This window comes from Nomascus leucogenys, chromosome 2, assembly GCF_006542625.1.
Source record: "Nomascus leucogenys isolate Asia chromosome 2, Asia_NLE_v1, whole genome shotgun sequence".
Classification (NCBI taxonomy): Eukaryota; Metazoa; Chordata; class Mammalia; order Primates; family Hylobatidae; genus Nomascus; species Nomascus leucogenys.
Window position 1 is genome coordinate 18,512,688 of NC_044382.1, and position 11,592 is coordinate 18,524,279.

At 51.7% G+C, this 11,592-nt stretch overlaps 1 protein-coding gene across 1 annotated transcript in view; it reads right to left on the reverse strand.

The window, feature by feature from the left end:
* The window catches only part of FABP6 (fatty acid binding protein 6), a 47,884-nt gene extending 37,062 nt beyond the window's left edge, over positions 1-10,822 (reverse strand). Inside the window, exons 1-2 of the mRNA XM_003268601.3 lie at positions 10,740-10,822; positions 100-208 (exon numbers count right to left, since the gene is read on the reverse strand). Coding sequence (XP_003268649.2) covers positions 100-150 — 51 coding nt within the window. The 5' untranslated portion in view covers positions 151-208; positions 10,740-10,822. The remainder of the gene's footprint in view (positions 1-99; positions 209-10,739) is intronic.
* Between the last annotated feature and the right edge of the window lie 770 nt (positions 10,823-11,592).

Sequence of the window (11,592 nt, forward strand, 5' to 3'; positions counted from 1 at the left end):
AAGGCGAACAAGTCCCCCACCCAAGGTGTTCTCCCCACTGTGACCTGGGACATCCTTTCATTTGCCTCAAATGACTTATTTCCAGCTTCACGGAGCTACCTGAGTCAGCACCTGCATCTCCAACACCATCATCATCGTCACTGTCTTCATTGCCTCTGGGCTGGACCAGCCCCTGCCTGTGAGCTCCCTGGAGCCAGAGGTGCAAAGTCTGCCATGACACAAAGAGCCAGCATGCTGGGAGGGGCTCTGGAGACCATCTCATTGTTCATTCATTCCTCTATTCGATCCATTTTATTGACCGCTCACTGTGTGCCGGACACATGGGCCCTGGAGATACAGAAGAGACAGGTGAGGTCCCTGCCCTCCAGGAATTAAGAAGATAATGTGTGGGGTCAAAAGTGCTACAAAAAACAACAGGATGATGGGCCAGTATTTGAAGAGGTCATTTTCAGGTGGGGTGGGCAGGGAAGGCGTGTCTGAGAAAGGAATCTTTGTGGACACCTTAATGCTTAGGACATGGGGCTGAGAAAAGCAGGCTGAGCAATTTCAGATAATGCCTCAGTTGGTAAAAAGCTAGCGGGATGGTGCAGGCAAGGAATAGAAGGAAGGACAGTGTGGTGGGAGTTTGGTGGTGAGTGAAAGAGGGGCCTGGGGACCGTGAACACTTGAAGGCTGTAGCCGGGGATCTGGCTTTGATTTTGAGGACTGAGGGGACCATTACAGGGCTTTAGGCATGGGGATGGCACGATCCAATTTGCATTTTTCATGTCATTCCATCTGCTTCCTGGAGAACACATGATAGGAAGAAGGAACGTGGAAGCAGGGAGACCAGCGAGGTGGTAACTCCAGAAACAAAGAGGTAGTGGCTGATGGGGCGGGTGGGAGGAGCCTGACCCTGGTGGATTTTGGAGGGACAGAAGGCAAACCTGCTGGGGGGATTGTCTGGGGGGGACAGGGAGAGCAAAGACTGGGGGCCTTCCTCTTCCTGCCTTCCTCTTCCCGCTTTGCACCCCTTCTGGCCTGAATCATCTCCCTCAGGTAACTAAGAGGGGGGGCAAAGGACCCCAGACTATGCAGCCAGAGGTCCCCAGGTCCCCAGGGCTATATCTCGGGTCTGTGCAGAAATAGGCACCTGGGGGCCAGAGGTATTTTTAGCCTACTAGCTCTCTCCTTCTGTCTTCTGCAATCCCTCTCCCCACCCCCTTCCCCCTTCATCTCTCCTTCTCCCTTCCCTCTCCAGCTCCTTCCCCCACCTCCTGCTCCTCTTTCTCTCTCTCTCTCTCTCTCACACACACACACACACACACACACACACACACACACACACACGAAGCAGCCTTATCTGGAGGAAGCCTCCAGCAGAGACAAGCGGTCTCCAGGGACAGAGCAGAGGAGCTGACTGAGGAGTTTCCGGAGCAGGGGGAGGCTGACTCCCCTGCCTTCCCCATTCCTTCCAGCTCCCACTGCCTCACCCTCTCGGCTTCCTGCAGCATTTCTCTCCAGACCCACGCTTCTCAACTGGAGGCCACTTTGTCTTCCTGGGACATTTGGCAATATCTGGAAACACTATTGGTTGTCATAACTGAGGAGGGGGCAGGGCTGGCATGGAGTGGGTAGAGACCAGAGATGCACAGGACAGCTCCCATAACAAAGAATGATCGGCGCCAACAGTGCTGAGAGCCCTCCCTAGGCTCTGCCGGCAGAGCTGGAAGGGACTGTCCTCTTCCTTGTGGTCCCACTATCACCACACCGGCCACACTGTCCCTGCATTATCTTTATTGGTCTTCTCAGCCACACTGTGAGGTACATAGTATTATTCACCCAAGGTCACGCAGGCGGTAAGAGGCAGAGCTGGGATTCAGACTGTGAAGCCTGTGGTTTAACTGGCCTCTCTCTACTGAGGGGGTTGTCACAGCCTGTGTCATTGTTATTAGCAATCGGACATGCTGTCTCAAGTGAAGTCTTATTCAAAAGTCCAATGTAAATCCACTGTGTAAAAGAGAGCGTAGAACTGCCTGGGATGAAGTAGTGTGGGAGGGTATGAACCCCCTGGGCCCACCCCTCTTCCCTCCTTATGGAGCCTCCAAAAGCCATCTGTCTAGCCTGGCAGGGCCCCTGCGGAGGGCTGCACAGGTTGTGCACTGCAAAACTCTAGGAGAGGCCACTCCCTTGGGCTTCTTCGTGGGGCCTGTTGAGGTAAGGCAGAGCTCCTTTAGGGAAGGGTGGCAAATGGGATTTCTCCCATTGCAGACATGTGTTCCTTAGCAGACAAGCTGTCACGGTAGCCTAATAAGGTCTGGAGTAGGAAAGTGGGATGGGAGTGGCTATGAGTGGCCAGCATCTGCCTTCCCGGTCCTAAGATATGGAGAATAGAAAATGGAATTGGAGGCCGGGCACGGTGGCTCATGCCTGTAATCCCAGCACTTTGGGAGGCAGGCGGATCACGAGGTCAGGAGATCAAGACCATCCTGGCTAACACGGTGAAACCTCGTCTCTACTAAAAATACAAAACAACCAGCCAGGCGTGGCGGCGTGTGCCTGTAGTCCCAGCTACTCCGGAGGCTGTGGCAGGAGAATGGCGTGAACCCGGGAGGCGGAGCTGGCAGTGAGCCGAGGTCGCGCCACTGCACTCCAGCCTGGGTAACAGAGCAAGACTCTGTCTCAGAAAAACAAAAAGAAAAGAAAATGGAATTGGACTAGGAGATATCTTGACACTCCCCACTCTTGCGACTTAGCAGCGACTCAAAAATGAAGCTGCCAACCCTCGTTCCAAAACCTTACAAGACCTGAGGCTCGTATATACACTAGTCCCCAGGAAAGCCTTCCCCAACCCTAGAATCTCTCTCCCCAGAGCCCCATCAGGTTTCCTTTTTGGGGCCTCCTATTGTTCATCTTTACCTAAACCCAGATACATGTTTGGGCAGAGGGGCTGTAGTTGAGGTTGTCACTGCCTTCTCAACCCTCTTGGGGAAGGTTTGGGCTAGACCTGGCAGAGGGGGTCGGATAGGGGATGTCCCTCTCCAGGTCTCCCCGTGGAGTGAGACCCTTTCCCCCTGAGTGCCATGGCGGCTCCCCAGGCATCATCAAGCCACCTGGCCTCTTGGTGGTTTGACATGAGATCCAGTGGACACCCTGTAAAGGAGGACTGTGGGCACTGCCCGCTCTCTCGGCATGGGCTTCTCCAGCTGCTCTGCACTTGGGCATCTTCCAGCCTGGAATACATCCTCCTGGCCCATGTCCCCTCTGCCTGGACCCAGCTACAGAGTGACGCTGCTGATGCCAGAACTGACCCCTCTGTTCCAACAAGGAGTGGTGCCCTTGGGTCTCAAGAGGGCTGCAGGCTGCAGGCCTCCCTGAAGTGAAGATGCAGCAAAGTGGAAGACAGCACGCGGAAACCATGCAGCAGCTCCCTCTGGGGAAGAGAAAGAGGGAGCCGCGTTGCTCTATACTCTGTGGACTTCTTGCAATATGAACCTTCATGGACCTGAGAAAAATAATAATAAAGGAAAGAATAGCCAGGTGGGCTGGTTCACACCTGGAATCCCAGCACTTTAGGAGGCCGAGGCAAGTGGATGACTTGAGCCTAGGAGTTCCAGACCAGTAACAAGGCAAAACCCTGTCTCTACCAAAAATTATCCCAGTAGGGTGGCACATGACTGTAGTCCCAGCTACTTGGGAGGCTGAGATGGGGAGGATCGCTTAAGCCTGGGAAGCTGTGGCTGCAGTGATCGTGCCACTGCACTTCAGCCTGGGCGACAGAATGTGTCCCTCTCTCAAAAAGACAGAGAGAGAGAAAAAAAAAGTTTGAGGCTTGGCAGTAGAGCCCCGAATGAGGAGGTGGCCAGGCCAGCAGTGAATACACACTAAGAATGGGCTATGACCATGTGGAGGGGCTCTTGTTCTCAACCCCTTGTGCTGGCCTTAGAAAGGAGATTCTTTTTTTTTTTTTTTTTTTTTTGAGACAGTGTCTCGCTCTGTTGCCCAGGCTGGAATGCAGTGGCACAATCTCAGCTCACTGCAACCTCCGCCTCCAGGTCCAAGCAATTTTCCTGCCTCAGCCTCCCGAGTAGCTGGGATTATAGGCACCCGCCACAATGCTCAGCTAATGTTTGTATTTTTAGTAGAGACGGGGTTTCACCATGCTGGCCAGGCTGGTCTCAAACTCTTGACCTCAAGTGATCCGCCTGCCTTGGCTTCCCAAAGTTCAGGGATTACAGGCATGAGCCACCGCACCCAGCCAGGAAGGAGATTAAATTCTGCCTTCCCGGGAAACACTCTGTCTGTATATTTGTTCATTCAGACAACAAATATTACTTGAGCTCCTGCTATGTACTGAGCACTGCACTGGGTGCTAGTCAAGGTCCCTGCTTTCCGGGAACAAATAGACCGGTGGGGTGGGCAGGGAGTGGGGCATATGGAGGTATAGGCAGGGAAACCGGCCATCAGAGCAGTGGTCAGCATCAGGACAGGGGACCTAAAGGGACTGCCATCAAGGTAGGACATGAGGGGTCAGGAAAGGCCTGGAGGAAAGGAGGTGGAAACTGGAATCAAAAGAATGAATAAAAAGCCCGGGAGAGTTGGAGTGCGGTGGATAGGGGTGTTCTATGCAAAGGAAGTCCCTGGTGAGAGGCCCAGCTCAGAAAGGGGATTTCTTTCTCTCTCTCTCTTTTTATTTTTATTTATTTATTTATTTATTTATTTTTGAGACCGGGTCTTGCTCCATTGCCCAGGCTGGAGCACAATGGTGCAATCACAGCTCACTGCAGCCTCAACCTCCCAGGCTCAAGCAAGCCTCCTGCCTCAGCTTCCCAAGTAGTTGGGACTACAGGTGTGGACCACCGTGCCTGGCTTATTTTTTATTTTTTGTAGAGACGGAGTCTCACTGTGTTGCTCAGGCTGGTCTCAAACTCCTGACTTCAAGCAATCCTCCCACCTCAGCCTCCCAAAGCGCTGGGATTACAGGCATGAGCCACCAGCCCCAGCGTGGGATTTGTATATGATCCAGGAGCCACACTGGCATTATCTCCAGCTACCCTTTGACCCCAGACGGCCTTTCAGTAGAACCTGGGCACATGCACCTTGCCTAGCCTTACTGTACATGCACATTATCTCTGCCCAGTGGGCCAGTGAGCTCCTCAGCCAGGGCTGAGCCTATGTCTCTGTGGCTGCCCTGCTGTCTGGCACAGTGCCAGGCGCATAGTAGGGCCCAATGTCTATTGGATGATTCTGTTTGTTGCAAGTTCATGATTTCCCGTAGAGAGGGGATCCAGGCCTGATGGGCCATTAGCTCATCAGACATATGTTGAGCACTTACTGTGTGCCAGATGTGGGCGAAGCCTGGGGACTTAGTGGAGAATAAACATGCAAGGTTTCTGCAGGAATGGAGCTAACCTTGCCCTGGGGAAGATGCAGTGTGTGCAGAAAAATGTCAGATAGGGATGACTGCTGGAAACAGGAGAAAACAGGGTGAGGGATAAGGAGACTGGTGAGGCTGGGCATGGTGGTATGAGCCTGTAGTATCAGCCACTTGGGAGGCTGAAGAAGGAGGATTGCTTGAGCCCAGGAGTTCAAGATTAGCCTCGGCAACATAGCAAGACCCCATCTCTAAAAAGTTTAATTTAGAAAAAGAGGACCAGTGGGGGTTGCCAAGGAAGGCTGGCTAGGTAGGTGACATTGGGGCCTTTACTCTTGTGAACACTGGCAGGAAAGTCCAAGGGGTCAGGTGAGGGAAAGGAGACATGGCTCCCTGGCAAGTCAGAGAAATAGAAAGCATTTTGAGAGGTCAAGGCAGGAGAACCGCTTGAACCCAGGATTTCTTTTCTTTTCTTTTTTTTTTTTTTTTTGAGACAGAGTCTCGCTCTGTCTCCCAGGCTGGAGTGCAGTGGCGCAATCTTGGCTCACTGCAAGCTCCACCGCCCGGGTTCATGCCATTCTCCTGCCTCACCTCCCGAGTAGCTGGGACTACAAGGCACCTGCTACCACACCAGACTAATTTTTTTTGTTTGTTTTGTTTTGTTTTTTTTGTATTTTTAGTAGAGCTGGGGTTTCACTGTATTACCCAGGATGGTCTGGATCTCCTGACCTCTTGATCCGCCTGCCTCCTAAAGTGCTGGGATTACAGGCGTGAGCCACCGCACCCGGCCGAGCCCAGGATTTCAATACCAGCCTTGGCAATGTAGTGAGACCCCATCTCAATTAAAAAAAAACATTTAATAAATAAAAAGAGAAACAGAAAGAAAGCCATTGACGCTGAAGCAAAAGGAATGAGGGCATGAGAGGGGAACACGGTAGAGAGATGGGCAGGGTCTAGGTGGCACAGAGCCCTAGCAAGGTAAGGTTTGGGGTTTGTTTGTTTGTTTGAGACGGAATTTCACTCTTGTTGCCCAGGCTGGAGTGCAATGGTGTGATCTCAGCTCACTGAAGCCTCTGCCTCCCAGGTTCAAGTGATTCTCCTGCCTCAGCCTCCTGAGTAGCGGGGACTACAGGCGCCCGCCACCACGCCCGGCTAATTTTTTGTATTTTTAGTAGAGACAGGGTTTCACCATGTTGGCCAGGCTGGTCTCGAACTCCTGATCTCAGGTGATCCACCCACCTCAATCTCTCAAAGTGCTGGGATTACAGGCGTGAACCACTACTCCCAGCCAGGTTTGGGGTTCTATTCCAAGTAAACAAAGAAATCTTCCAAGGTTCTAGGCAGGGATGTTGCATGATCTGATTTGATTTTTTGTTGTTGTTGTTTTTGAGATGGAGTCTTGTTCTTATTGCCCAGGCTGGAGTGCAGTGGCATGATCTCAGCTCACTGCAACCTCCGCCTCTTGGGTTCAAGTGATTCTTCTGCCTCTTGAGTAGCTGGGACTACAGGCACGTGCCACCACGCTGGCTAATTTTTTGTGTTTTTAGCAGAGATGGGGTTTCACCATGTTGGCCAGGCTGGTCTCGAACTCCTGACCTTGTGATCCGCCAGCCTCAGCCTCCCAAAGGGCTGGGATTACGGGCATGAGCCACCGTGCCCGGCCTGATTTGCATTTTTAAAAGATCACAATAACTCCCAAAGCCAGCTGGGCACAGTGGCTCACGCCTGTAATCCCAACACTTTGGGAGGCCAAGGCGGGCGAATCATAAGGTCAGGAGTTCGAGACCAGCCTGTCCAACATGGTGAAACCCCATCTCTGCTAAAAATACAAAAAATTAGCTGGGCATGGTGGCGGATGCCTGTAATCCCTGCTACTAGGGAGGCTGAGGCAGGAGAATCGCTTGAATCTGGGAGGCAGAGGTTGCAGTGAGCTGAGATTGTGCCACTGCACTCTAGCCCAGGCAACAGTGCGAGACTCCATCTCAAAAAATAAATTAATTAATTAAATAAAATAAAAAATAAAAATAACTCCCAAAGCATGCTATGGTTTCCCTCTAGCCCCAAAATAGATCCAGGATATATTTTCATGGATGAATCAAAACAACTTGCCAGTATACTGAACATAGGTTAAGGGAAGGGAGGAGTTCTCAAGGGCTCCTAGACTTAGGGCCTGTGCAACTGGTTACTCTGAAGCTATTCCCAGTAGAAAGAGCTCAGTTTTGGGGTCAGGCAGGCCTAGGTTTCAATCCTTACTTAATCTCAAGCCTCAGTTTTCTCTTCTGTAGAACTGAGACACAGGCCGGGCGTGGTGGCTCACACCTGTAATCCCAGCACTTTGGGAGGCCAAGGAGGGCAGATCACCTGAGGTCGGGAGTTCGAGACCAGCCTGACCAACATGGAGAAACCCCGTCTCCACTAAAAATACTAAATTAGCTGGACGTGGTGGTGCATGCCTGTAATCCCAGCTTCCCAGGAGGCTGAGGGAGGAGAATCGCTTGAACCCTGGAGGTGGAGGTTGCAGTGAGCTGAGATCTCACCATTGCACTCCAGCCTGGGCAACAAGAGCAAAACTTCGTCTCAAAAAATAAAAAAATAAAAAAGCTAGGACACGATGACAGTTGCACATAGAAGGTGTTAATTCTTGTCCCTTGACCAAAAAGGTTATAGATGTCCAGAAAAATAGTGTTCTGTTTAAGGTCCTGTTGCTGGATAGATAAGCGACTCCAAGTTTATTCAGAGGCAAGTTTGCTCAGAGAGAAAGGAGGAAGATGAGTAGGGGCTCTGAAGGCAGATCTAATACAGCCAGTTCAAATCTTCGCTCTGAGCTCCTATAAAGTAGGAATATGTCATTTTTATCTCCTATGCCTGAGATCATTAAATAAGCTATTGCATAGTGGGCACACACAGTGCCTGTGCTCAGGAAATTCGGGGAGTGGATGGCCAGCAAGACACCATCCAAATCTCTAAGTCCACATCTTCTGCTGAGGATACATACCAACAACTTCCCAAAGAATAATATCCTTTATGCGATAGCTTCATCTATATTCTCACTTCATTCCCACAACTATGCTCTGAGGTATGTCAGTAGTATATCTTAAAATTCTTTTAATGTTTTAATTTTTTGTAGAGATAGGGTCTCTCTACGTTGTCCCAGGCTGGTCTCCAATTCTTGGGCTCAATAGATCCTCCTGCCTTAGCCTCCCAAAGTGCTGGAATTACAGACATGAGCCACTGCGCCCAGCCAAGGTTTAAAGGGCTGAAAAAAAATAAAAAGAAGAATAGAATTTCTTGGCCGGATGTGGTGGCTCACGCCTGTAATTCCAACACTTTGGGAGACTGAGGCGGGTGGATCACCTGAGGTCAGGGGTTTGAGACCAGCCTGGCCAACATGGTGAAACCCCATCTCTACTAAAAATACACAAAATTAGCCAGGTATGGTGGAGGGCGCCTGTAATCCCAGCTACTAGGGAGGCTGAGGCAGGAGAATCACTTGAACCTGGGAAGTGGAGGTTGCAGTGAACCGATATCCTGCCATTGCACTCCAGCCTGGGCAACAAGAGTGAAACTCCGTCTCAAAAAAAAAAAATAAATAAGTAAAATACAATTTCTTGACCTGTGAGAATCCAAATGTCAGCTGCAATAAACAAAGCTTCATGGAAACACATCATGCCCACTCGTTTACGTCTTATCCATGGCTGCCTTGGCTACGATGACGGAGTTGAATAGCTGTGACAGACAGTGTAGCCTGCAAAACCCGAAGAAGTATTTACTCTCTGACCCTTTATAGGAAAAGGGTGCATAAAGTGTGTACTCTAGATGTAAAAAGGAAGGAAGGAGGGAAAATAAAAACAAAAAAAGAAAAAGGGTGCAGAGCCCTGCTGTAAATCACAGCTGCAGGGCAACATTTTCTCTCCGGGCGGCAGACTGGATAAACACCACGCAGATAATCCAGGGGCTACCCCAAGGCGATGGGGGAGGGAAGAGTTTCAAATCAAGAGAAGGAAGAGAATTGCAGGGAATCGCTCCAACCGGGAGGGGCCTTGCAGAAATGAGTCCAGACCCCTCTTTTTAGATGAGAAAATCCGAGGCCCAGAGACAGGAGGCAATCTGCCCAAGGCCACCCAGCACGTGGCTAACAGCCTGGTCCCGGCGCTGACTCTTTCTCCGCAGGGAGAAGCCGGCCAAAGCCGGGGGTCGCAGCGTGCGCAGCCCAAGGGCGACACCTCCGGGCCTGGGCCCTCCTCCGTTCAGCGGGGCCCCGGAGGGTGGGTGCAGGCCGAGCGCCGCGCGGCGGCGGCCTCTTCCCAGCGGGAAAGGGGAGGCGCCTGCGGAGTGGCCTCCTTGCAGTTCCTGTTTCCCGCTCTGCGCTGCAGCCAGCTTTGCCTTTGGAGCAAGGGCCCCCCAATCCCTCCCCCGTCTCCCACCACCCACCGCCCAGTTCCAAGAGTCCGCCCTCGGCCAGCCGGCTACCTGGGCTGGGGATTTGCTGATGCTTTTTTCTTTTCTTTTTTACAAAGCACAGAAGACACACCCAGCTTCCAAGAGCTCTGAAGCAGCATTTGATCGCGTGTGGCTGGGGAAACTCGAGCTTCTAGCTGATAAGGAATCCGGAAGAGAGGCCGGGAGGGCATTCCTGGGGTGCTTGGCTCCAGCTACCCCATTCCGCGAGGGCTTTCCGCCCCGCTGGAATCCTAGCCCGGCCCCTGCCTGCTTTTCTCCCAGGTGAATTGGGAGGGCTGCCCCAGAGGAATTCAGTAGATTCCCTCTCTTGTAGCCTGGAGAAATAATAAAAATATTAGCAGGCTGGGGTCGCAGTGGCTCACGCCTGTAATCTCCACACTTTGGGAGGCCCAAGCGGGTGGATCATTTGAAGTCGGGAGTTCTAGACTAGCCTGACCAACATGGAGAAGCCACGTCTCTACTAAAAATACAAAATTAACCTGGCATGGTGGTGCATGCCTGTAATCCCAGCTACTTGGGAGGCTGAGGCAGGAGAATCGCTTGAACTCGGGAGGCAGAGGTTGTGGTTAGCCGAGATAGCGCCATTGCACTCCAGCCTGGGCAACAAGAGCGAAACTGTCTCAAAAAAAATAAATAATAGCAAATATTTTTAAGGGTGCAGCTCAGAACGGTTGCTGGAGAGGAACTGTTGATGGAATGGGTAGACCCTTCAGCACTACAGGCTCAAGCTTCCCACAGCTCCCAGCTTCCATCACCTGCACCCTGTTCCCCCAAGTCAGGGCTCTACTCCTGATCTGACTCGAGTTTTCCCTTTCCCCAGTTTCCCCACCCTTCCATGAGCTCCGCCCCCAACCCCCACCCTGTGCTGTTGGTTCCTCAAGGATAACTACTGGAGCCTCCCCTCTTCCCTGGACAGTCCCTTCACCGTTCTGCTCTGTAACTTGCCAGCAACCTTCCCTCCAGGACCCTGTGTCCCCCCTCTAGTCCCTTCAAAGTAATCTGTTTTGTTGTCGCTGTTGTTGTTGGAAACAGGGTCACCCAGGCTGGAGTGCAGTGGTGTAATCATAGCTCTCTGCAGGCTCTACCCAGCCTCCTGGGCTCAAGTGATCCTCCTGCCTCTTTCTCCTGAGTAGCTGGGACTATGGGCCAGTGCCAAGGGAAGCTGTTTTTAATTTTCTCATACAACCTGTAGATCAGGGCCTGGGAGGTCAGTTCACTCTTGCAATCCTTTTTTTTTTTTTTTTTTTTTTCACTCTATCACCCAGGTTAGAGTGCAGTGGCTCAATCTCGGCTCACTGCAACCCCTTCCCCCACCATGCTTAACTTCCACCTCAACTTCCCAAGTAGCTGGGACCACCGATGGGCACCACCAGGCCCAGCTAAGTTTTTGTATTTTTGGTACAGACGGGATCTCACCATGTTGCCCAGACTGGTCTCAAACTCCTGAGCTCAAGTGATCCACCCTCCTCAGCCTCCCAGAGTGCTGAGCTTACAGGCGTGAGCCATCACACCTGGCTCTTGCAATCCCTTTCTCCTCCCTTCTCCCAAACACATTACCGCCTGTGGGTTTATTACATCAATCTTTCCTGCCCACAACTCCTCTTGTTTCTCTCTCTTGCCAGCTTCTTGGAGGTGGCCCTCACTGGTGTTGGGAACAGGTGCTCGGTGTCATAAAAAACAAAGGATCTCTCAGCAAGGCTAGTTTACTTTCTGCAGAAAGGGTGCCACTCGCTATCAGTAATTGCCACGAGAGCGCACATGAACAAAGGAGACAGGGT